Raw genomic sequence first — 24,420 nt, forward strand, 5'->3', positions numbered from 1 at the left:
CATATCAGGGAATCCAATGATCCCCCCAAGTTTTTGAAGTCCAGCAAAAGTCTTTTTATGTCTTAGGAAATCCAATGATTCCAGCAAATTTTGAAGTCCTGTAACAGTCTTATCATTTCTCAGAAAATCCATTGATTCCTGAGGGCTTTCAAGTCTTATGTCTCAAAGAATCCAATGATTCCTGAGGGATTTAAAGCCCTACAACAATCTAATGTCTCAGAGAATCCAATGATTTCTGAGGGTTTTGAAGTCCAATGATTTTCTATGTCCATGAGTCAAACGCCATAACTGACACATTCTTTCAAATGTGAGCACAATCAGCAACAGAATCACCCGATGTTTCTTGGGTCTTCTCCTTCATTTCAAGGGTCTGCTCCGTCTCTCTGTGATGGACAAGGTGAATACGGCTCGTTGGCACCCATCTGATTCCTTCTCCACCTGTAGAGATACAAGCAAACCCCCTCCCCCAAGCAGTTAGTCTATCTGGTCCCTTCCATTCACCACTTTCTGGGTCTCTCCACATCACCTGGCGATTATCTAAAGATAGTGGAGCTGCTTGCACTGGACACTGCCCTTCCAATGGGTTATAAAACCTGTCTGCCGGAGCCAGTGCATCTTTGTCAAAAATCAAGAAGTTAATAGTATAAAGTGCTAGATTTAGTAGTTCTCTAGAGTTACCTGTGGCTCCCCCTTTCTTTTGTTTTTGGAGCAGCGTCTTAATGTCTCTGTTTCTCCTCTCTACTATTGCCTGTCCTTGAGGATTAAAGGGTATGCCAGTGGTGTGTAAAAACTTATACTGTGCTCATAAGACACTATGCCACAGTGGGCACAGATGCCTTTTATAGCCAGGTTATGATGCAGACTTCCCAAAATCCAAACATGGGAAGACAGAGTCCCTCCTAGCAAGGGACTTCCAGAGAGACTCGTAGATGCTTTCGGTGTGGAAAAGTAGGGCATCTGAGAGGTCAATGTTGGTATAGAGATAGAATGGGAAAACAGGGTAGAGAACAAGACCCAATACCCCATGTCCAAAATGCAATAGAGGTTTCCATTGGGCCTCAGAATGTAGACAGATTCAGGGTAACGGGATGAGGGACCCAGCCCTAGGGCCCAAGACAAAAAACACTTGGGGCATGATGGCAGCCAGTGGTGCACCCAGAGAGTGCCTAGAAGACCAGTACCCAGACATGATCAATCAGCCAGAAAGCCATATGATGGGAGAAGGGGATTACACAGTCAACCAGCCAGGAAGCAACCTTATGGCAGAAAGGAATTACAATTGGGGAGAATAGAGCTGTATGCAGCTGGGACAACTGAGATACCCCCTGGAGAGGTGAAATCTGTTCCTCTCCAGCCTATGGATCCCTTACCTCCAGGCACAGTAGACTTGACCATTTCACCTCCTTTTTGTACATACAAAACAGTGTCCATCCACACACTGATGTGGGAAACTCGGGAATGTGTAGATAATATCCCAGTCACTAATACAGGTAGACAATGTGTGACTTATCACCCAGGAGAAATAGTAGCATCAGGTTTACTCATACAGAATCCTAATAAGCAACCTGGTGATAGTCACCCAGATTCTGACTCCAAACCACAAAATCCAGAAATATACTGGACAGCAGCTGTAACAGCTGACTGACCTATGCTCACAATCTATATAAATGACCTACCATTGGAAGGATTGGTAGACACAGGTGCAGATCATACAGTTATTAGAGGTGCCAGTTGGCCCAGTCACTGGCCAAAGATTAAAGCAGACACCTATATGTCTGGAATAGGAGGATCAATAGCAGCTGAAGTTAGTGCTGCCCCTATGAGATGGACTTTTAAAGGCAAAACAGGAGTTTTTACTCCTTTTATAGTTGAAAAAATTCCCATCAATCTGTGGGGAAGAACCGTTTTGCAACAATTAGGGTTAAAAATGAGTACTTCGGTTTTTTAAGCAGGGCTGCTGTTGAAGGCCTGCCAACACTTTCACCTGTTCCTATCCAATGGAAAACTGATACACCAGTGTGGATAGAACAGTGGCCCTTAGGTAGCGATAAAATTCAGGCCTTATTAGATATAGTACAGGAGCAACTTGAACAAGGGCATTTACAACCTTCTCTAAGTCCTTGGAATTCCCCAGTGTTCATTGTAAAAAAGAAATCGAGAAAATGGAGGATGCTCACTGATTTAAGAAAAGTGAATGAGCAGATGGAAACGATGGGAACTCTTCAGCCTGGACTTCCATCTCCTACTCAATTGCCTAGAGAGTGGCCTCTTTGGGTCATCAATATTAAGGACTGTTTCTATTCTATCCCTCTGGATAGGGAGGATATGAAAAGATTTGCCTTTTCAGTGCCCAGCGTTAACTTAGCTGAGCCCTATAAAAGATATGAATGGACAGTTTTGCCACAGGGAATGAAAAAGAGCCCCATGTTGGGCGCCAATTGTAATGACCGCGTATTTAAAATCAGCCGGAGTCAGGAATTCAGGTTAAGAGAAAAATCTTCAATCTTTATTGAAGTGAAGAGGTGAATAAGGATTGTGATAGCCAATATAGGCAAGAAAGATTGCGATAGCAATATGGGTAGCTGCAACAGGAAGCCAGCTAACAGGGGGGAATCTGAGCTGAAAGGTCATCACAATGGCAAAAGCAAGCAGTCTCTCCTCCCCTTCCTTTTCCACTCCCCTGCCGCCACCCACCAAAATCATCATTTCCTATACAACACATCAGGACTTGCACAAAGAGTGGGCAGGGGCCATTCTTTCTCCAAGCTTATATATTAATAGAGTATGGTCCAATTATTATTTAGACTCATGTGCTTGAGACCTCAGTGCATCAACTTAAGCCTCAGCCCATTACACCCAATGACTTGCTTCTGAAGGAGAAAGGATGCTCCCCGTTTCCTCTGCAGGGCTTGTCCCTGTGAGCTCCATGAAAGGGTGTAAGAAGCAGGGAGCTGGGGATTAAAGGAGCCACAGTCAGAGGTGAGAGGGCAGGAGCTTCAGCAGCTGAACCTGCAAACCTATTCCCCTTGGCCTGGAGCGAATCTCCCTTGCTGTGTCCTTCACAAATATGGCGGAAACCTCTGGGCTCGTGGGCAGTTGTAGTAGCTGTAGGATTTCTTCTGCATGTTTAATAGGAGAGCTCTTTGCTGTCCAAAGTCCCTAAATTCCACCCATTTGGGGGCCCAGAACTGGCTTCTCCTGCTTCCTGTTATCTCTGGGGCAGACTGTTTAATAGTAATATCTCCCCAGGACAGACCAAGGAGGGCCTTGGCCTTGGAGCCCTCACAAAGCTGGCTGGGGACCTCAGAGCAATGGACAAGTTTCTCCTTAGTCTGGGAGAGATTTTCATTGGAAGAGACGGCTCTGCTCTGAGGGTCTCTCCCTGAGAGTCTGCAGCTTCTCCCAGGGGGCAGAGGTTAGAATCAGGATCCTGAGGAGGAGAAAAAGGCCTGGGAGTCTCAGGATCTGGTCCAGGTGAGGGGGACAGAGTTAAGGAGACATGGCTGGACACAAGGTCCTGTCTTTGGGAATGAGGTGGTTCTGAAGGGATTCACAGGAATCCTGCATCCCTAGAGGAGTAGGAAGGAGGGGGTTATTTAAAAAGATCAATATCTAATTTGGATTTCCCTCCACAAACTGAAGCAGCTTCCTGCAGTGCTGTTTGATTTAAGAATTTTTTTTTAGTTTTGAGATCTTTTAGGCTGAATTTGTTTCTGTTTAAGAAAGAGCCTGAGGGAGAATCCTTACTAATAGACACAGAGGTAGATTGTCCCATTTTTCTTCTCAGGTCTCAGGTTGCCTGGATTCTATAGCGCTTAGTCCTCCTATATATCTCTGGGGACGGAGGGAGGTGACAGAAGTTCCCTCATTAAGGGTACTTCTGTTAAAAAATTAAAAAAAAAAACCCACAGACATTCCAATACAATTTTCCCCAATCAAGGAAGTCTCATTGAGCCTAGAGCTCCCTACAGCGCAAATCTTCCCAGGTATTTGGGTCTGTCAGCTATAGAATAGATAACAACAAGAGAAGGCTTTCCTGGGCCCAAAATTTCAGGGATCCTTGTATGGGCCACCAATGTGGAGGGGTGGGCAATGAGGGTTGAGAGATCCCCTGGCCAAGTGGCAGCTTTGCAAAAGAATTCCCAGAATTTGCAAAAGAATGAATGTAGGCAAGATTTGTGGCCAAAAAAAAAATGTGTTTATTACATTGGGAAAACAACTTTCTCTGCAAGCAAAATCCTTTTAGGACTTTTTGCAGAGGGTTGGGCACACGGCCTTTGATTACATTGGGGTTTTGGGCCCAAATCCAGGGGGCCAATCTCTAGATGAATTTGAGGAACTAATTTTCAACTCAATAAAAGGCGGTGATTATGCCCCAGGCCAAGATCTCCAATTGAATTGTGGATGAAGATGTTATGGGAGTTTTCCCTATAAACAGAAGGGTGGGGCCCTTCCCAATAGGCAGGAGGAGTTGAGATTCTAACCCAGGTTCACCCTTCCCCCAAAGATCACAGTTTCCATCAATTGAATCATAAAAAATTAGTTTTATTAGATTAATATTATTAAGATGGGGGGGTCGTTATGATTCTGAGCAGACTCCAAAACTATGAAAAGAGCAAAATGTCCGGCTTCTTGGCGCCCATCTCTTATTCCAGTTCTTTGTAGGAATTAAAGTCTTCCTTTGAAAACAGTGGACAAAGGAAACTCCAGAGAGATCTTTATAACCCCCAGCAAGAATGGATAGAATAAAAACAGATAAGAATCTGCTTTAAATGCATAGTCAGAGAAAATGGATCCAGAGTATGAATTTTCTTTCCTCAGGCAATTAGGGTTAAGTAACTTGCCCAGGGTCACACAACTAGAAAATATGAAGTGTCTGAGTCTGGATTTGCACTCAGGTCCTCCTGACTCCAGGGCAGCTGCCTCCTGCCATCTGGCTGCTGGGAGAATGTGAATTTTAATCTGGGTCCATTGATGGATTTCTTTAGCCTTTTGCCTGATGTTCTTGTGCTCTTGGTCCCAAAAATCATTGACTGCTGTGGAATATTGAGCCAGGGAGAAAGGACAGAAAAAATCTCTGCCCAGAGATTGCTACTTTCTCTTTGTTTCTTGCTCAGTTGGGAGTCAGATGGAATAGGAATGGGAGAGTGCCTCAGGCCCAGGGCATTGTGGGCTGACCCAGTCTGAGCCAGTGGTTCTTTCTTTGATGATTCTGCTCATGGCTGAAGAGGAACAAGAGTCCCCAGAGCACCGAGCTCTCAGACCATGGCCTTTCCCCTGAGCCCCGAGTCCCTTTTATCTCATCAGCCCCAGAGACCCTGCCCCTGAGCAGGCCCCCAGCAGCTGCTGCAGCAGAGGAAGGAGGGGAGGCAGCTGGGCCTCCCTGAGCAGCCAAGCCAGGCCTGGGGAGGTTTTTGTTCAGGGCTGTAACACTGTGGGAGGAATATGAGATCCTTGAGTACAGTAATAGACTGCCCCATCTTCACCCTCCACACTGTTGATTGTGAGGGTGAAATCCTTCCCAGCACCACTGCCACTGAATCGGGCGGGGACTCCTGAGTCCAGGTTGGAAACCAGGTAAATGAGTTGCCGAGGAGACTGTCCAGGTCTATGTTGGAACCAGCTTAGGTAAGTGTTTCCATTCCCGTGTACGACACTGTGACTGGCCTTGCAGCTGATGGTGACTCTCTCTCCTGGGTTCACAGACACCAAGGCTGGAGACTGGGTCAGCACAACTTCTCCCCTGGAAACTAAGAGCAGAAATTAATGACCAACCAACAAGAAATAAACAGAGCCGAGTTTCCTTTCATTCTGATTATTGGTCCACAGACTCCCTGGCTCTGAAAATCCACCCGACCTCACAGAAATCCTCATTCCCCCTTGGACTGTACTGGCTCCTGTCCCCAGAGATTCTGAGCTTCCTGGAATTCTCTCATCTCATGTCACGTTGCCCGTCTGCATGTTTTGTTGTCTCATGTTCTCACCTGGGACCCAAAGCATCAGGAGCCCACAGAGAAGCTGGGACAGAGACTCCATCTTGCAGTGACTCCTCCCCTGTGGCTGCTCTGCCCCCAAGCCCAGTTTATTTCCCTGTGCCTGCAGGCCCTCCCCTTGGGCATCTCTTTAAACAAAGCAGTTGGGAGGTGTGAGGGTTCTGGGAGCAGAAGTGGCTGACTCCAGCTCAGGGGAAGGTCACAGGACCTTGTGACCTTCAGATCTTGAATATGTCCCTGATTCTTGGAGCTTTATGGGTTATGTGCTCCCACAAATCTTACTTATCCTTAGATTTGTTTTTTTTAGTCTTTTTTCTTTTAATCAATTTTATTTTTTTATGAGACTGCTAGCGGTATATAGTGTGTTCAGTCTTTTGGCTAGGAAATTTCATCTTCTTGAGATCAAATATTGCCTTGGTTACTGAATTGTGTGAGCTTAAGCAGGTCACTTAACCTTGTTTGCCTCAGTTTCGTTATTTGTAAAATAAGTTGAAGATGAAATAGCAAATCCCTCCAGTATCTTCTCAAAGAAACCCCAAATTGTGTTGCAAAGTGCCAAAAATAATTGAAATAAGAACAAAAATGGTTCCAAAAGCAAGAGGGCTTGCACAAGAGTCAATAATGTGTAGTTCAGATGTCACAGCCTAAAGGCATAAAACATAGGACAGATACAGATGTCCTGCACTTTATCCCAATCCATGACCTGTCCCAGTAACTGATGATCCTTTGGGCACTTAGAATGGAGTCTCCTAAAAGGAAAGCAAGCCACCCTTTTATTCCTTGGCATGGTTTAGGGGAACCAGCTTTCTCTTCTTCCTCTACTTCCCTGAAAAGATCGATGTAATGATTGTCATTTAAAAATTTTTTTCTTCCTAATTTTTTTTAATTTTTTATCTATTTTAAACCTAAAAACTAATTCTTTATAATAAATCCTCGACATTGTGTTCAGAGCTTCCCATGTTTGCTTTGCTTCCTTGTCGGTTTCTCTTCCTCTGCATGAACTTTTTACATAATTTTCCCCTGATTCCTCCCCAGGGACTCCATCCTTCTGTAAGTGCCCACAGCCAGCAGTGTCCCTGTCCCACTGCCTCTGCCCTCACCAGGCATGTGCTGGTTTCCCCTTGGGCGGGGCTGCCTCTCAGCAGCACAGCTGGCCCCAGCACCCTTATAAACAGAGGTTCCCTCAGCCTTCCCCGACCTCACACTCCCCACACTGTCTGGGAGATGAAGCTTCCTGGGGCTCAGCCAAGGCCACCTCCCGGCCCAGCTATCGAAGGGCTCACTCTTGCTGTTTCAGCAGAGCTTGCCTGGAGCCGTTTCCCTTTCACCCTGACCAAACCTCCATGTGAGGTCCACCTTTGATATCTTCTCTGGTCATTCCAGGAGGACCAGCTCTGCCCCCACTTGTGTTCATTTTTTGTCACTTAACATTTTTCCTGAGGTGCCATTTCATCTTTTTTATAGGGCTTGGAATTTTCTAAACTACTCTGCCATCTTCCCAGAATCCTCTTTGTCTTTTTTTTTTCAAATGCTTCAATGAAATGGAGGCAAATTCTATCCCAAACATTGACTTCAGTCAGAAATCTAGAAACTACCAAAGAGGAACTTGAATTAATCTGTCATTCAGAGTCCTTCTCCTTGTGTGATAGAAGGAGAGACGAACTGACCTCTTATCACCTCCCTCAAGTCTCTTATTCCATCCTCTGGAGGAGCTCTCTCAGTGACTGTATTTGATTCTCTATACAACTGCCCTGAGCAGGAGAAAACAAGGTGGGAGGAGAAGGGAAAGAGAAGACAGAGGTCATGGGAGAAGGGGAAGTTGGGGATAAGTGAAAATATAGGAGGGAGCAACATTAAAGGAAGAAGATCTGCAAAGTCCCCTCTTGGAGTTGTGGCAGACAGGCTAGGAACTGAGAGAAACTTTGGGTGAAGGATTCTGGACTAGAGTTTTGTTGTGTTTTGGGGTTTTTTTGATCATTAATATTCAGTCTCTTCATGACTCTGTTTGGAATTTCTAGGAAAGATCCTGGACTAGTTTGCCATTTACTTCTCCTGCTTCTTTTACTGATGAAGAACTGGAGCAAATAGGGCTCTGGGCCTTGCTGTGGGTCCTGCAGCTGGTAAGTGTCTGAGGCCAGATCTGAGCTCTGGAAAAGGAAGGTTCCTGACCCTAAGCCTGGAATGTGAACTTGGGAAGATGCTTCCCCTGGACTCCAAGCCCAGTCTCTTATCTGCTACATCAAAAAGCTGCCCCAGGATTGGCTGGAAAGAAGTTATTTCACTTACCCAGAATCCTTTGACACCGATTGTTTTTGAGAAGCATTTAGAGATAGAGAAAGGTGAGGTTTTTTACATGAGCCCATTGCTTCCTTCTACTGTCTCTAGGCTGAGAAGGAAAAGCAGACCCAAATGTCCTGTCCCGCCGGACTCAGTTATTCGGGGGGTCGAGGAGCACCCAGCCTGAAAAAGAAACGGGCGAGAAAGAAGAGGAAGACCAAGCAGATTTTTGTCAAGGTCTCAGTTTATTGTTCTCTGGATACAATTTATATAGCAAAGAAAAGTAGAGTTGGGTCTGGGAAAGATACATGTGCTATAGCTGGTTCAGTGAACAGGAACATAGTGTGGTTACAACTCAAAATTAATTCTCAAAATCGTTTTGCCTGGTTGCAGTTCTCAGAATTGTTTGACCACCGGCGTGACTCTTTTGCAGAAAGGGGGGGAAAAGGCACCTGGGCTGGGGTCATGAGAAAGGCACCTGGGCGGGGGCCGTCTGCTCCCAACACCCAAAGAGATACTAAAGAAGGGAAAGGGACCTGTATGTGCCAAAATGTTTGTGGCAGCTCTGTTTGTAGTGGCCAGAAGCTGGACAATGAAGGGATGCCCATCAATTGGAGAATGGCTGGGTAAATTGTGGTATATGAATGTTATGGAATATTATTGTTCTATAAGAAATGACCAGCAGGATGAATACAGAGAGGACTGGTGAGACTTACATGAACTGATGCTAAGTGAAATGAGCAGAACCAGGAGATCATTATATACCTCGACAACGATACTGATTGAGGATGTATTCTGATGGAAGTGGATCTCTTCAATAAAGAGAGCTAATTCAGTTTCAGTTGATCAAGGATAGACAGAAGCAGCCACACCCAAAGAAAGAACACTGGGAAATGAATATAAACTGCTTGCATTTTTGTTTTTCTTCCTGGGTTATTTATACCTTCTGAATCCAATGTGCAACAACAGAACTGTTCAGTTCTGCACACATATGTTGTATCTAGGATATACTGTAACCTATTCAACATGTAAAGCACTACTTGCCATCTGGGGGAAGGAGTGGAGGGAAGGAGGGGAAAAATCGGAACAGAAGTGAGTGCAAGGGATAATGCTGTAAAAAATTACCCTGGCATGGTTCTATCAATAAAAAGTTAAAAAAAAAAAAAGAAAAGGAAAAGCAGAAACATTTACTGTCTAACTGGACAAAAGAGTGAATCTCTTTTTTTTTATATTTTATTTTATTTTATTTAATAATAACTTTATATTGACAGAATCCATGCCAGAGTAATTTTTTTTTTACAACATTATCCCTTGCACTCGCTTCTATTCCAATTTTTCCCCTCCCTCCCTCCACCCCCTCCCCTAGATGGCAAGCAGTCCTATATATGTTAACTATGTTGCAGTATATCCTAGATACAATATACGTTTGCAGAACTGAACAGTTCTCTTGTTGCACAGGGAGAATTGGATTCAGAAGGTAAAAATAACCCAGGAAGAAAAACAAAAATGGAGATAGTTCACATTCGTTCCCCAGTGTTCTTTCTTTGGGTGTAGCTGCTTCTACCCATCATTTATCAATTGAAACTGAATTAGCTCTCTTTATTGAAGAGCTCCACTTCCATCAGAATACATCCTCATACAATATCGTTGTCGAAGTGTATAATGATCTCCTGGTTCTGCTCATTTCACTCAGCATCAGTTCATGTAAGTCTCGCCAGACCTCTCTGTATTCATCCTGCTGGTCATTCCTTACAGAACAATAATATTCCATAACACTCAGATACCACAATTTACCCAGCCATTCTCCAATTGATGGGCATCCATTCAATTTCCAGTTTCTAGCCACTACAAACAGGGCTGCCACAAACATTTTGGCACATACAGGTCCCTTTCCCTTCTTTAGTATTTCTTTGGGATATAAGCCCAATAGAAACACTGCTGGATCAAAGGGTATGCACTATTTGATAACTTTTTGGGCATAATTCCAGATTGCTCTCCAGAATGGTTGGATTCGTTCACAACTCCACCAACAATGCATCAGTGTCCCAGTTTTCCTGCATCCCCTCCAACATTCATCATTATTTTTTCCTGTCATCTTAGCCAATCTGACAGGTGTGTAGTGGCATCTCAGAGTTGTCTTAATTTGCATTTCTCTGATCAATAATGATTTGGAACATTCTTTCATATGAGTGGTAATAGTTTCAATTTCATCATCTGAAAATTGTCTGTTCATATCCTTTGACCATTTATCAATTGGAGAATGGCTTGATTTCTTATAAATTTGAGTCGATTCTCTATATATTTTGGAAATGAGGCCTTTATCAGAATCTTTAACTGTGAAGATGTTTTCCCAGTTTGTTCCTTCCCTTCTAATCTTGTTTGCATTAGTTTTGTTTGTACAAAGGCTTTTTAATTTAATGTAATCAAAATTTTCTATTTTGTGATCAGGAATGGTCTCTAGTTCATCTTTGGTCACAAATTGCTTTCTCCTCCACAAGAAAAGAGTGAATCTTAAGTACCTTGTGTGGTCAACTCTGGACAAGTGAAGCATCCAAAGCAGTGGGTAATGGGCTGGGCTAATCTTTATACCCCAGAGAGAGACAGTTTGAGGAGCTCAGAATGTCTCGGGTTTAAAGAAAACTGCCATTGACAATAAGAGAAAGATCTAGAAGTGACATTCTGAGTGCCTGGTTATATAGAAGAAAAACGAGTTTGGTGGGGCTTAAGAGCAAGGACAAGTAGATTCTCCTCAGCAAACCTTGTGTTTGTCTATGTCAGGTTCCCAGGCCATGACCCCCCTTTTTTATTTTTGTTCCTCTCTTTTTCTCTTTCTCCTTTCAGGAGACACCTTGTTTCCCAGAGCTAAGGCCCAGCCAGCAAACTTTATCCTAGGCTTAGGATAGAAACAATCCTTTGCCCTCACCCTCTGGATGATTCTGTGGGAGCTAAATCACAGAACTGATGTTTCCTGAGCTTGGGCAAACACCAGCAGGCCTGCTCATGAACTCCTTTTTTTTAAACTAGGCAACCTTGCCTCACGTTTGCTGTTATGTCTCCCCTCTGTATGTTTCTTTCATATCCCTCTACTCCTCTTGCTCCTCTTTTCTGTTTGTAGATACCAGCTGTTCATCGGCCCTCACTTAGGATCATGTTTCCAGTCCCAAACCTCTTAGTTCTTCATCCTTCTAATTATAGCTCCTGCCGACCTGTGTGACAGTTGGTATGAGAGGAGCCAGCTGGGCACGTGGCAGGGATGGTAGAGTTACACCCTCCCTGGGATGTTCCATATTTATCATGATCTACAGAGACCAGCTGATTGTCACATAATTAATCAATTAGCCAGCTATGGGTTTGGTGCAGATTTTGGCCTTCCATGGAACTACCCTGAAGCACTAAACAGGTGCATAGTCAGAATCCATATGTAGAAGTTCCTGCTGGCTCCAGTGACCATTCCTCCCCACTAGAAAGTGCTCTACCTACAAATTTATAATCTACACTTTTCTGATTCTTAAGTTTCCAAATTGAGGTTTAAAGCTGGGGCTTGAATCTCACTCAAAATTGTCCAAAAAATGCAAATCTTATATGTCTAATTTTAATTCACTACCTCTCAATAAATTGCATATTTTACTTTATAATGGGCATGTGACTTATTTAAGTATAGAAAGATAATTGCAGCAGATTTAAAAATGAAATTGTAAAGACTCTTCCAATGAGCAAACTTTGGTGAAAGTGCTGTATATGAGCAATCTCAGTTTTCCCTTTCCCTCTTCCATCCCTCCGAGCGTATAAGCCCATCTTTTATACTTCATCATTTAGTTATGAGGTTTCCTCAGGGGAGGAGGGGAAATAAAGGCAGAAACAAAGATGTACATTGAAATGTTGAGAGAGCTTTGGAGATAATATCAAAGGAAGTGTTTGAAAGCCTAGGTTCCCATCCCAGGTATCTTAAAGATGCAAATCAAGGCAGTCTGGGAACATTATAGTTGCCTTAAAAATGGTGAATAAGAAATCTCCTTATTGGTAGTAAGTTCATTTCAAATCATTGTAAGAACATGACTTTCCCCATGTGAACCCCATCTCCATGTGAACCTAATCGAGGTAGGACATGACTCCCCCTGTGAGAACTTGACCGGTGTCTAACCCATAAGAGCATATGTTTTCGCTGATTCTCCTGTGGGAACTTGAGCATTCCCTAACCCATAACAACAGGTGTTTTAGCTTTTACTCCCATGAGAACTTGGCCATTTTTTAACCTATAAGATAGGCACGTACTACCTGTGTTTTAGCTCCGAATATGTGATTCCAGGAACTCACCACTCCTTGGAACTGTTGCTGTTGATAAGGACTGGCCCCCTTGTCAATGCAACATTTGACTATAACCACCTGGAGCCCTCATCAGTACGTCCCTGTCTTACATGAGGTCTTCATTTGGACCAAAGCTTTCTTTGTCCTGATTCCTACAAAAAGCGGGCTAAGCATTCTCCATTTTGAAGCCTCACCTATGGAGGTGATGAACGGCCTAGTACTTTCCCAATCGAGACTCACAGGCTGAAATACCGGGACCTCCCAGCGGTAAATTAGAGTTGAAGCTCCCTCGACTGGTGATGTGATGTGATGTATTCTCTCTCTTTTTCTGCTATTCTAATCATAATTCTCATTATTCTTTGTCTGTTATGTGTTATTTGCTGTGTGAGTTGTTATTGCAGGCAATCTATTCCATGTATTGTATAATTAAATTTTACTTTCACTTTAATTGAGTCTGAGAGCATCATTTTGTAGGAGCAAATCTGAACCTTTTCCTAAAATCACAAAACAAATGGTAATAAAGATATTCTGGGAAACTAAGTTTCCAGGATGAACATTTTAGCATTTCCTGGAAAATGGGAAAAAATAAGCTGTGTTCAGGCTTCCATCAAAGGTTATACACAGTTGTATAGCCCTTTGGGTATAGTTTTCTTTTTTAGCATAGTTCTTAATTGCTCTCCAGAAGGCTTGGATATGTTCACAACTCCAGCAACAGTGCATTAGTGTCCCCTGAAGCCCAGGGAGGGATGATGAACGAGAGGCAATGGGCTGCTTATAAAAGCTGAGGTTGAGGGATAAACCTCTTTCTTTGATAAGGGGAATGTATTTGAGATGTTCCTCTTTGTGCTTCTCTCTCTGTATGTCCGTCTCGCTGTCTCTCTCTCTCTCTGTCTCTCTCTGTCTCTGTCTCTCTTCCCCTCTCTGTATATATTTATATGTTCACATGTGAAAGGTTCCACAGACTTTTCCCACTAAGGGATAGCAAGGAGGAATTCAGATGGAGGTGAGAGAAATGAGGGTTGAGAGATCCCCTGGCCGGTGGGAGGCTCTGCAACAGAATGTGCAAACCTGAACGAATACAGGCCAGATTTGTGCCAAAAAATGGGTTTATTACACTGAGAAAACAACTTTCTCAGCAGGCAACATCCTGTCAGCACTTTTTGCTAAGGTTTGGGCGCACAGCCTTTAAGTATATTGGGGTTTTCTAACCTGGACCTGGGAACTTTCAATCAAGGGTGGTGATTATGCCCCAGGCCAACATCTCCAACTGAATTATAGGTAGAGATTCTATGGGAGTTTCCCCTGAAAACAGGAGGGTGGGGCTCCTCCCAAAAGCCAGGAGGGTTTGAGACCCAGGACCACCCTTCCCCAAACATGACAGTTTACCTCATTTCCCCCTCCAGCAGTCACACCAAATTTATTTGGAGCCAAGGGGCGAATGTCTCATTTGCTGGATCTGCTTCAAGCTGACAAGGGCCGTCGAGCTGTCCCTATGCTCCCTGGGGGCTCAGGCCGGGAGGGGAAGTGCGAGATCTGAACATGGCAGCAGCAACATCTGGGGGATGATGAGAGTCCAAGTCACTTGTCCCAGGACCTTCAGACTGAGTGAGTCGCTGGAAGTTTGTAGCTTGGGGCCTGGAGGAACCAAATCTCACAAGCAGGTTAGAAGTGGGGGCCATCCAGGGGGAGACGGTGACGTTTGGGAATGGGGGCTCTGCAAAAAGTGCATCAGGTCATATACTGCAACATATTTAGCATATATAGGACTGCTTGCCATCTTGGGTGGGGTGGAGGGAGGGGAAAAAACGAAACATAAGCGAGTGCAAGGGATAATGTTGTAAAAAATTACCCTGGCATGGATTCTGTCAATACAAAGTTATTATTAAATAAAATAAAATTTAAATTAAAAAAAAAAGTGCATCAGGTCCCATCTGTGGGCTGCCCTGAGGATGCTGAAGGCCCACCCGACACTCCTGAACGCCCCCACTGCCCACGGAGCCCCAGCTGGAAGGCTGAGAAGGAGGTAACTGCTGGCAGGGCCCAGAATGACAAAGTCAGAGAGAAAATGCTGGGAGCAGAGTTCTCATCCTTGGAGTGGAAAATGGCAAAAATAAGAAGACCAGAGAGAGAGGAAGGAAGGAAGGAGACCACGGTGAGAGAAAGAAGGACACAGAGAGTTTCCCCTTCTCTCTCCAGGGGGGGTTCAGGGGCCTGTGGAAGAGCAGCTTCAGGTCCTCTGTGGGTTCTCAGGAACAGTCTGAAGTATCTGAGAGGGAAAAGCTGCTCTATGGCGGCTCTGCCAGGAGCGGGGCAGGGGAGGAGAGCCGGGATCTCTCAGCAAGCACCTTGGGGCCTCCTGGGCCTTCTGAGTCCTGCAGGGAAAAGCTTCCACCAGTTAGTGAGGGGGTCAGTGAAGACCAGGAGCAGCCTGAAACCTCCACAAGGGGGCGTGTGTGTCCGGTCCCTTTGCCAACCTCCCCCGGGCATGTGCCCCTTGTCTGTGGGAGCTTCAGGGGAGGGGGAGGGTCAGCAGCTCCCTCAGGAGTCCCTCGGGCACAGACTGGGCGGGCCTGGCAGACCTTCCAGATGGTTCCCCCCAGCCTGGGACAGTGAGAACGGGTTTCCCAGGGACTGAGAGCGTTTCTCCCCAGGTGTGCAGCCTGAGGGAGACCAAAGGTCCGTTTCCAGGACTTGTCTCTGGGACTAAGAGGTGGCTCGAGGGGGTTTGAAACCAGCCACGAGGAGAAAGGAGGCTCCCGGTTCCTCTGCAGGGCTTGTCCCTGTGAGCTCCGGGAAGGGGCCTAAGAATCAGGGAGCCGGGGATTAAAGGAGCCTCAGCCAGGGGGGAGGGGGCAGGAGCTGCAGCAGCTGAGCCTGCAAACCTGTTCCCCGTGGCCGGGGGCGAGTCTCCCTTCCCGTGTCCTTCCCAAATATGGCGGAAACCTCTGGGCTCGTGGGCAGGTGTAGCAGCTGTAGGATTTCTCCTGCAGCTTTAATGGGAGAGCTCCTTGCTGCCAAAAGTCCCCTTTCTGCCCATTCAGCACCAGGAGCAGGAGAAACACGAAAAGCCCATTTGGAGTCAGGGCAGAGGTTCCCCCTCATTCCCTGCCCCGGCTCCAAAGCTCTGCTCAGGGCAGGGAGTTCTGGGCAGGAGTCCCAGGGGCAGCGGCTCAGCTTCCAGGGAGCCATGGAGGGGGATCCTGCCTCTAGGAAAGCCCTGGTGCCCTTTGGCTTCCAGAATACTCCAGTGCGCGAGGGAAAGTTCTGAGGCTTCTTCAGATAAAAGGGCTGTAGCAGCCACTGCTCTGAGGCAGGAGAGCCAGCAACTGGGGGGGACCAGCTCCAAGGGCCTGAGTTAAAGCCCCCAGGGCCTGGTCTCTCCTTTCTTCTTCATACAGAGAGATGGGCTGTTCTACATTAGGGAGAGCCAGGGCAGGGGCAGAAGTCTGTTTGGCTTTTAGGGTAATATTGGGGGGTTTTTATGGCTGCATCTGGGAACGCCTCTTGGGTGGGGCTGCACATCAACAGGCTCCAAATCCCTTAAAGGTTTTTTTGTTGTTGTTGTTGTTGTTTTTGGTTTTTTTTATTTTATTTTAAATAACATTTTATTGATAGAACCCATGGCAGGGTAATTTTTTTTTTTTTTTTTTACAGCATTATCCCTTGCACTCGCTTCTGTTCCGATTTTTCCCCTCCCTCCCTCCACCCCCTCCCCTAGATGGCAAGCAGTCCTATATATGTTAACTATGTTGCAGTATATCCTAGATACAATATACGTTTGCAGAACTGAACAGTTCTCTTGTTGCACAGGGAGAATTGGATTCAGAAGGTAAAAATAACCCGGGAAGAAAAACAAAAATGCAAATAGTTCACATTCGTTTCCCAGTGTTCTTTCTTTGGGTGTAGCTGCTTTTGTCCGTCATTTATCGATTGAAACTGAGTTAGGTCTCTTTGTCAAAGAAATCCACTTCCATCAGAATACATCTACAAACAGTATCGTTGTTGAAGTATATAATGATCTCCTGGTTCTGCTCATCTCACTTAGCATCAGTTCATGTAAGTCTCTCCAGTCCTCTCTGTATTCATCCTGCTGGTCATTCCTTACAGAACAATAATATTCCATAACGTTAATATACCACAATTTACCCAGCCATTCTCCAATTGATGGGCATCCATTCATTTTCCAGCTTCTAGCCACTACAAACAGGGCTGCTACAAACATTTTGGCACATACAGGTCCCTTTCCCTTCTTTAGTATTTCTTTGGGATATAAGCCCAATAGAAACACTGCTGGATCAAAGGGTATGCTCAGTTTGATAACTTTTTGGGCATAATTCCAGATTGCTCTCCAGAATGGTTAGATTCGTTCACAATTCCACCAACAATGCATCAGTGTCCCAGTTTTCCCACATCCCCCCCAACATTCATCATTATTTTTTCCTGTCATCTTAGTCAATCTGACAGGTGTGTAGTGGTATCTCAGAGTTGTCTTAATTTGCATTTCTCTGATCAATAGTGCAAATCCCTTAAAGCTTGAGCCAGTGCTAAAAGTTTGAGCTGAAGAAACTTCTCAATCCTGACAAAGGCTGGGTCTGAGAAAGAGGAATCTAGATTTCTGAGGCGTGGTGTTCTCTTCTTTTTTATAACATATGATTGTTCTCTGGGAGCAGGTTTCTCGGGGAGGTTTCTGGGGGCAGCCTTAGTTTCGGTTCAAGGTAATAATTACCCCAAAGGCAGCCAGCTGAAAAAGTCCAAACGTTTATTTTCTCCTTCCAAGTCTTGTCTCCTTCCTTGGGCCCGGGTTCTTAGAGGCTTATCTCCCTCCTTGGTTCCAAGAGCTCTTGCAGCTTGTCCTTTGCCGCCTGCAGCTCAGCTCCAACTGGTGGCTTCTCCCACCCTGACTCCTGACTGACTGAAGCTCTTTTTATGCTCGGTGCAAAAGGCGGACTCCTCCTCCCAGAGTGGGATTATGGCAGGTGTGAGTTCAGAAAGTTACAAAGTTAACTGTGTATCTCCCGTGCTTGTGAACCCCAATGTGGGAGCTAATGTGGAAACTCTTAAAGGTGCAAACCCAAGCACACAAGAATCGCTTCCATCAATTCCACTTAGCACCTTGTTTTAAGTTCTGGCCCATAACATCTCCTTGTGGGATCAGATCAATCATACTGAACCAGGCTAAATTAGACAATTATTGTCTCTATCAACTCTAATGACTTAACACTTTGTAAGGATCCCAACACAAAGGGGCTTTGAAAACAGCACAGAAAGACCATCTGGAGGTCTGAGAAGGGAGAATTGGGTCCCCAATTTCACTATTAAATCATGACTCAATAAGGGAGCAGGATAGGAGGGAATGATAAGAGTGTTTAACTAATAGGGCACCCAACTGGCAAGGCAGAGGGGAGATCCCAAAACAGTTCTTAAGTTTCCCTTCAGTCCCCATGCTATAAAGGGCTGGACAAGTAAGGTCAGAGTGTCAGAGAGAGAAGGAATAAGATCCCTCAGCAAAAAGAAATTCAGAGGCCTTACCGGCCACATGCGGAGATAGCCAGGGTTCTGCTGTGGTGGTGGAGGGAGGGGGAGCAAGCCCCAAACTCCTGCTGGAGGGCGGGGCACTGGGGGCAGCTCCTCCCCTGCAGGCAGTCCCTCCTCCAGTGCCCCTCCTGGTTATACTCAGAGCAAGGACAGGGGGTTTCCTTGGCCCTCTGGCCCTGTCCATGACATCTGAAGCAGGAACCCCTGGGTTTCCCAGAAATGTCAGCAGCCACGAGGAGGCGCTGTTCCCCATGTCTCCCTGTAAGGCTGCTGTCCCATGCTGCAGTTTGATCCCTGTCATTAAAAACACCCACAGCTGTTTCCAGCAGAGAGGTGGGACTTTGGGGGCTGCAGCTTTGGCCTTGAACCCCCTCACAAAGCTGGGCGGGGACCTCAGAGCAATGGCCAAGTTTCTCCTTAGTCTGGGAGAGATTTTCCCTGAAAGAAGCAGCTCTGCTCTAAATTGATGCATTGTGGTCCCTTTAAGAATTGATTATTCCTTTTTTTCTGATTCCCAACCCCTCCTAGTTGATGTAATTATCAATTCAGGACCTTTTGATTCACAAATCCTGGTTCCTTTGGATTCCAATAGAAGATCTGGGCCTGTCCCAGGCCCATCCAGATCTGAGCCAACTTGGGACTCTGCCCACAGGCCCCGTTAGCTAAATCTCTCATTAGAAAAGAGTTAAGTTGGAAACATGGTGCACCCCAAGGACCCTCTGTCCACTGGAATCCTGTTTCCAGTGTCCTCTTATCTCTACCTTCACCTATTTCCTTAACTAGACTTTAACCTTCCTTCCAAACCCCATAAGAAACCTCTTTTATCAATCTAGCTTTTTGGGCCAATAAATTCCTTTATTTATTTATTAGTATCATTGTTGAGGTATATAATGATCTCCTGGTTCTGCTCATTTCACTTAGCATCAGTTCATGTAAGTCTCGCCAGTCCTCTCTGTATTCATCCTGCTGGTCGTTCCTTACAGAACAATAATATTCCATAACATTCATATACCACAATTTACCCAGCCATTCTCCAATTGATGGACATCCTTTCATTTTCCAGCTTCTAGCCACTACAAACAGGGCTGCCACAAACATTTTGGCCCATACAGATCCCTTTCCCTTCTTTAGTATCTCTTTGGGGTATAAGTCCAGTAGAAACACTGCTGGATCAAAGGGTATGCACAGCTTGATAACTTTTCGAGCATAGTTCCAAATTGCTCTCCAGAATGGCTGGATGTGTTCACAATTCCACCAACAATGTATCAGTGTCCCTGTTTTCCCACATCCCCTCCAACATTCCCCATTATCTTTCCCTGTCATTCTAGCCAATCTGACAGGTGTGTAGTGGTATCTCAGAGTTGTCTTAATTTGCATTTCTCTGATTAATAATGATTTGGAGCATGTTTTCATATGTCTATAAATAGTTTCAATTTCTTCGTCTGAGAATTGGCTGTTCATATCCTTTGACCATTTATCAATTGGAGAATGGTTTGATTTCTTATAGATTAGGGTCAGTTCTCTATATATTTTGGAAATGAGGCCTTTATCAGAACCTTTGATTGTAAAAATGTTTTCCCAGTTTATTGTTTCCCTTCTAATCTTCTCGGCATTTGTTTTGTTTGTACAAAAACTTTTTTTTTTTGATATAATCAAAATTTTCTATTTTGTGTTCAATAGTGATCTCTAGTTCTTCTTTGGTCATAAATTCCTCCCTCTTTCACAGATCTGAGAGGATCCTTCAATCTTCCAATTTATTTATAATCTCATTCTTTATGCTTAGGTCATGAACCAATTTTGACCTTATCTTGGTATATGGTGTTAAGTGTGGGTCAATGCCTAGTTTCTGCCATACTGATTTCCAATTTTCCCAGCAATTTTTGTCAAATAATGCATTCTTATCCCAGAAACTGGTGTCTTTGGGTTTGTCAAACACTATATTATTAAAGTTATTGACTGTTTTGTCCTTTGAACCTAACTTATTCCATTGATCAACTAGTCTATTTCTTAGCCAATACCAGATGGTTTTAGTAACTGCTGCTTTATAATATAATTTTAGATCTGGTACAGCTAGGCCACCTTCATTTGATTTTTTTTTCATTAATTCCCTTGAAATTCTTGACCTTTTGTTTTTCCATATGAACTTTGTTGTTATTTTTTCTAATTCATCAAAATAGTTTTTTGGGAGTCTGATTGGTATAGCGCTAAATAAGTAGATTAATTTAGGTAGTATTGTCATCTTTATTATATTTGCTCGCCCAATCCAAGAGCATTTAATATTTTTCCAATTGGTTAGATCAGACTTAATTTGTGTGGAAATTGTTTTGTAGTTTTGCTCATAAAGTTTCTGTTTTTCCCTTGGCAGATAGATTCCTAAATATTTTATACAATCAGTAGTTACTTTAAATGGAATTTCTTTTTGTATCTCTAACTGTTGGGTTTTGTTAGTGATATATAAGAATGCTGATGACTTATGTGGGTTTATTTTAGTTTTGAGATCTTTTAGGCTGAATTTATCTCTGGTTAAGAAACAGCCTAAGGGAGAATCTTTAGGAATAGACACAGAGATAGATTGTCCCATTTTTTGCTACAGATCTTAGGTTTTCTGGATTCTATAGCGCTACGTCCTCCCATGCATCCCTGGGGAAGGAGAGAGGTGACAGAAGTTCCATGATTAAGGGTACTTCTGTTAAAAAATTGAAAAATTAAAAAAACCCACAGCGATTCCGAGTCCAATTTTCCCCAGTCAAGGAAGTCTGATTGAGTATAGAGCTCCCAAGAGTCCAAATCTTCCCGGGTATTTGGGTCCCAAGTATAGAATAGACAAGAGCAGGAGAACACTTTCCTCAGCCAAAAATTTCAGGGATCCCTGTATGGGTCAACAAATGTCAAGGTATGAGAAATGAGGGTTGAGAGATTCCCTTGGCTGGTGGCAGGTTTTGCAAAAGAATTCACAGAATTTGCAAAAGAATGAATACAGGTGGGATTTGTGGCCAAAAAATGGGTTTATTACACTGAGAAAACAACTTTCTCTGCAAGCAAAATCCTGTTAGGACTTTTGGCAGAGCGTTGGGCACACGGCCTTTGATGATATTGGGGTTTGGGGCTCAAAGCCAGGGGATCAATCTCCACATGAATTTGAGGGACTAATTTTCAACTCAATCAAGGGTGGTGATTATACCCCAGGCCAAGATCTCCAATTGAATTGTGGGTGAAGATGCTATGGGAGTTTTCCCTATAAACAGAACGGTGGGGCCCTTCCCAATAGGCAGGAGGAGGTGGGATTCTAATCCAGGTTCACCCTTCCCCCAAAGATCACAGTTTCCATCAATTGGACCATAAAAAATTAGCTTTATTAGATTAATATTATTAAGATAGGGGAGGTCGTTATGATTCTGAGCAGACTCCAAAACTATGAGGAGAGCAGAATGTTTGGCTTCTTGGCACCAAACTCTTATTCCCCTTCTTTGTAGGAATTGAAGTCTTCCTTTGAAAAGAGTGGACAGAGGAGATTCCAGAGAGATCTTTATAGTCCCCCGCATGAATAGATAAAATAAAAGTAGATAAAAATCTGATTTAAATGTGTGGTCAGCGAAAATGGATCCAGAGTGTGAATTTTTTTTCCTGAGGCAATTAGGGTTAAGTAACTTGCCCAGGTCACACAACTGGAAAATATGAAGTGTCTGAGTCTGGATTTGCACTCAGGTCCTCCTGACTCCAGGGCAGCTGCCCCATGCCATCTGGCTGCTGGGAGAATGTGAATTTTAAGCTGGGTCCATTGATGGATTTCTTTAGCTTGTTGCCTGATCTTCTTGTGCTCTTGGTCCCAAAAGTCATTGACTGCTGTGGAATACTAAGCCAGGGAGAAAGGACAGAAAGAATCTCTGGCCAGAAGTTTCTACTTTCTCTTTGTTTCTTGTGCCGAGGGGAGTCAGATGGAATAGGAATGGGAGAGTGCCTCAGGCCCAGGGCATTGTGGGCTGACCCAGTCTGAGCCAGTGGTTCTTTCTTTGATGATTCTACTCATGGCTGAAGAGGAGCAAGAGTCCCTAGAGCACCGAGCTCTCAGACCGTGGCCTTTCCCCTGAGCCCCGAATCCCTTTTATCTCATCAGCCCCAGAGACCCTGCCCCTGAGCAGGCCCCCAGCAGCTGCTGCAGCAGAGGAAGGAGGGGAGGCAGCTGGGCCTCCCTGAGCAGCCAGTCCAGGCCTGGGGAGGTTTTTGTTCAGGGCTGTAACACTGTGAGAGGACGATAATTTCCTTTGGCACAGTAATAGACTGCCCCATCTTCAGCCTCCACCCTGCTGATTGTGAAGGTGAAATCCTTCCCAGCACCACTACCACTGAAGCGGGCAGGGACTCCGGAGTGTAGTTTGGAAACCTCGTAAATGAGTCCCCGAGGAGACTGTCCCGGTCTATGTTGGAGCCAGTTTAGGTAACTGTTTCCATCACTGTATACAACACTCTGACTGGCCTTGCAGCTCATGGTGACTCCCTCTCCTGGGCTCACAGACACTGAGGCTGGAGACTGGGTCAGCACAATTGCTCCCTTGGGAACTAAGAGCAGAAATTAATGACCAACCAACAAGAAATAAACAGAGCCAAGTTTCCTTTCATTCTGATTCTTGGCCCAGAGACCCCCTGGCGTCTGATTTTTGGTTGTTTCTAAAAAAAATCCCAATAACTGAGTCTTCCTGGGCAATTCTGACAGAATAAGGGGTTCCAAAGCAAAACTAGTGAGATTGGGGGTGGGGTAAAAGTGCCTAAGGCAAAGTGAATAGGAGCTAGGAGTTCCCATTCTTTCAGGTATTTTTAGAAAAATATGCCAGTTTCATCAATGTTCTATCTCCTTCTCCCTTTTTTTTTCTCACAGAAAGGAATTATCAAATGACCATTCCACATATAAATCCTAAGAGTGAATCAAAATCACTATACATAACAGACTAGTACAATAAGTTTCCTAAAAATCCCTCAAACATAACAGCAACAGTTACATAGTTTTAACAACTCCCATCCCAAATCTCAAACACACAGTAACCGATGATGCAGTCACTTTTTAACAATCAGTCATCAACTATTCCCACAGTCCCCCATATCAGTCCATCAGGTGTGAGGGGACAAAGCTTCTCCTGGCTAAGATGGTCGTTGGCTCTCAGTCTATGTAGAGGGTGGGTGAGCCATGCTGACAAAGCTGAACAAGGTCCCAGAAGCAAGTCAATATCTGTGATTTGACACAAATCTAATAAAAAAAGGTTAGAACAGTCTGAGATAAAAAGACTGGTCCACAAGACTGCTGCAAAATGTGAAGAGCCAACATCTTCCTATGTGAAGAGATGACTGCTTTACAGGACAGGCACCAGCTATAGTTCCAAGTCTTAATAGCAGTTAGGTATCACAGATCACTGTTAATTGTCCTCTTATCATTTAGAAACCTTAAAAAACAAAACAAAACACAAATATCCACTAACAGACAGATGACTAGGCTAAATACTTATTTGCCTAAGCATTTAGGATACAATGATTACATATAATCAGACTGAAAATAGCAAGGTATGACATAATTGAATTGCATTAACAATTCTATTAACCATTCCTCTGATCATAGAGATCAGTTATGGGAGGAAAAATTGCAAGAACTTAACTATAGCATAACATAAGCAGTCAAAACTCAACCTTCAGCACATACAGGATAAAATAGCTTTAGCCCAAATTTATTCCAATAAATTGTCCCAATAGATTAAAGTAGACATCTATATGTTTGGAGTAGGAGGATCAATATCAGCTGAAGTTAGTGCTGCCCCTATGAGATGGACTTTTAAAGGCAAAACAGGAGTTTTTACTCCTTTTATAGTTGAAAAAATCCCCATCAATCTATGGGGAAGAGACGTTTTACAACAATTAGGGTTAAAAATGAATACTTCGCTTTTTTAAGCAGGGCTGCTGTTGAAGGCCTGTCAACACTTTCACCTGTTTCTATTCAATGGAAAACTGATACACCAGTGTGGATAGAACAGTGGCCTTTAAGTAGAGATAAAATTAAGGCCTTATTAGATATAGTACAGGAGCAGCTTGAACAAGGGCATTTACAACCTTCTCTAAGTCCTTGGAATCCCCCAGTGTTCGTTGTAAAAAAGAAATCAGGAAAATGGAGGATGCTCAATGATTCAAGAAAAGTGAATGAACAGATGGAAACGATGGGAACTCTTCAGCCTGGACTTCCATCTCCTACTCAATTGCCTAGAGAGTGGCCTCTTTGGGTCATTGATATTAAGGATTGTTTCTATTCTATCCCTCTGGATAAGGAGGATAT

At 44.2% G+C, this 24,420-nt stretch overlaps 1 gene segment (V, D, J or C); it reads right to left on the reverse strand.

The window, feature by feature from the left end:
* Positions 1–4,524: 4,524 nt before the first annotated feature.
* Positions 4,525–6,079, reverse strand: LOC127547497 (immunoglobulin kappa variable 2-30-like). The segment is given in 2 exon segments: positions 4,525–5,750; positions 5,985–6,079. Coding segments are annotated over 2 exon segments (384 nt in total).
* Positions 6,080–24,420: the final 18,341 nt, after the last annotated feature.

This window comes from Antechinus flavipes, chromosome 2, assembly GCF_016432865.1.
Source record: "Antechinus flavipes isolate AdamAnt ecotype Samford, QLD, Australia chromosome 2, AdamAnt_v2, whole genome shotgun sequence".
In the NCBI taxonomy this organism is placed as follows: domain Eukaryota; kingdom Metazoa; phylum Chordata; class Mammalia; order Dasyuromorphia; family Dasyuridae; genus Antechinus; species Antechinus flavipes.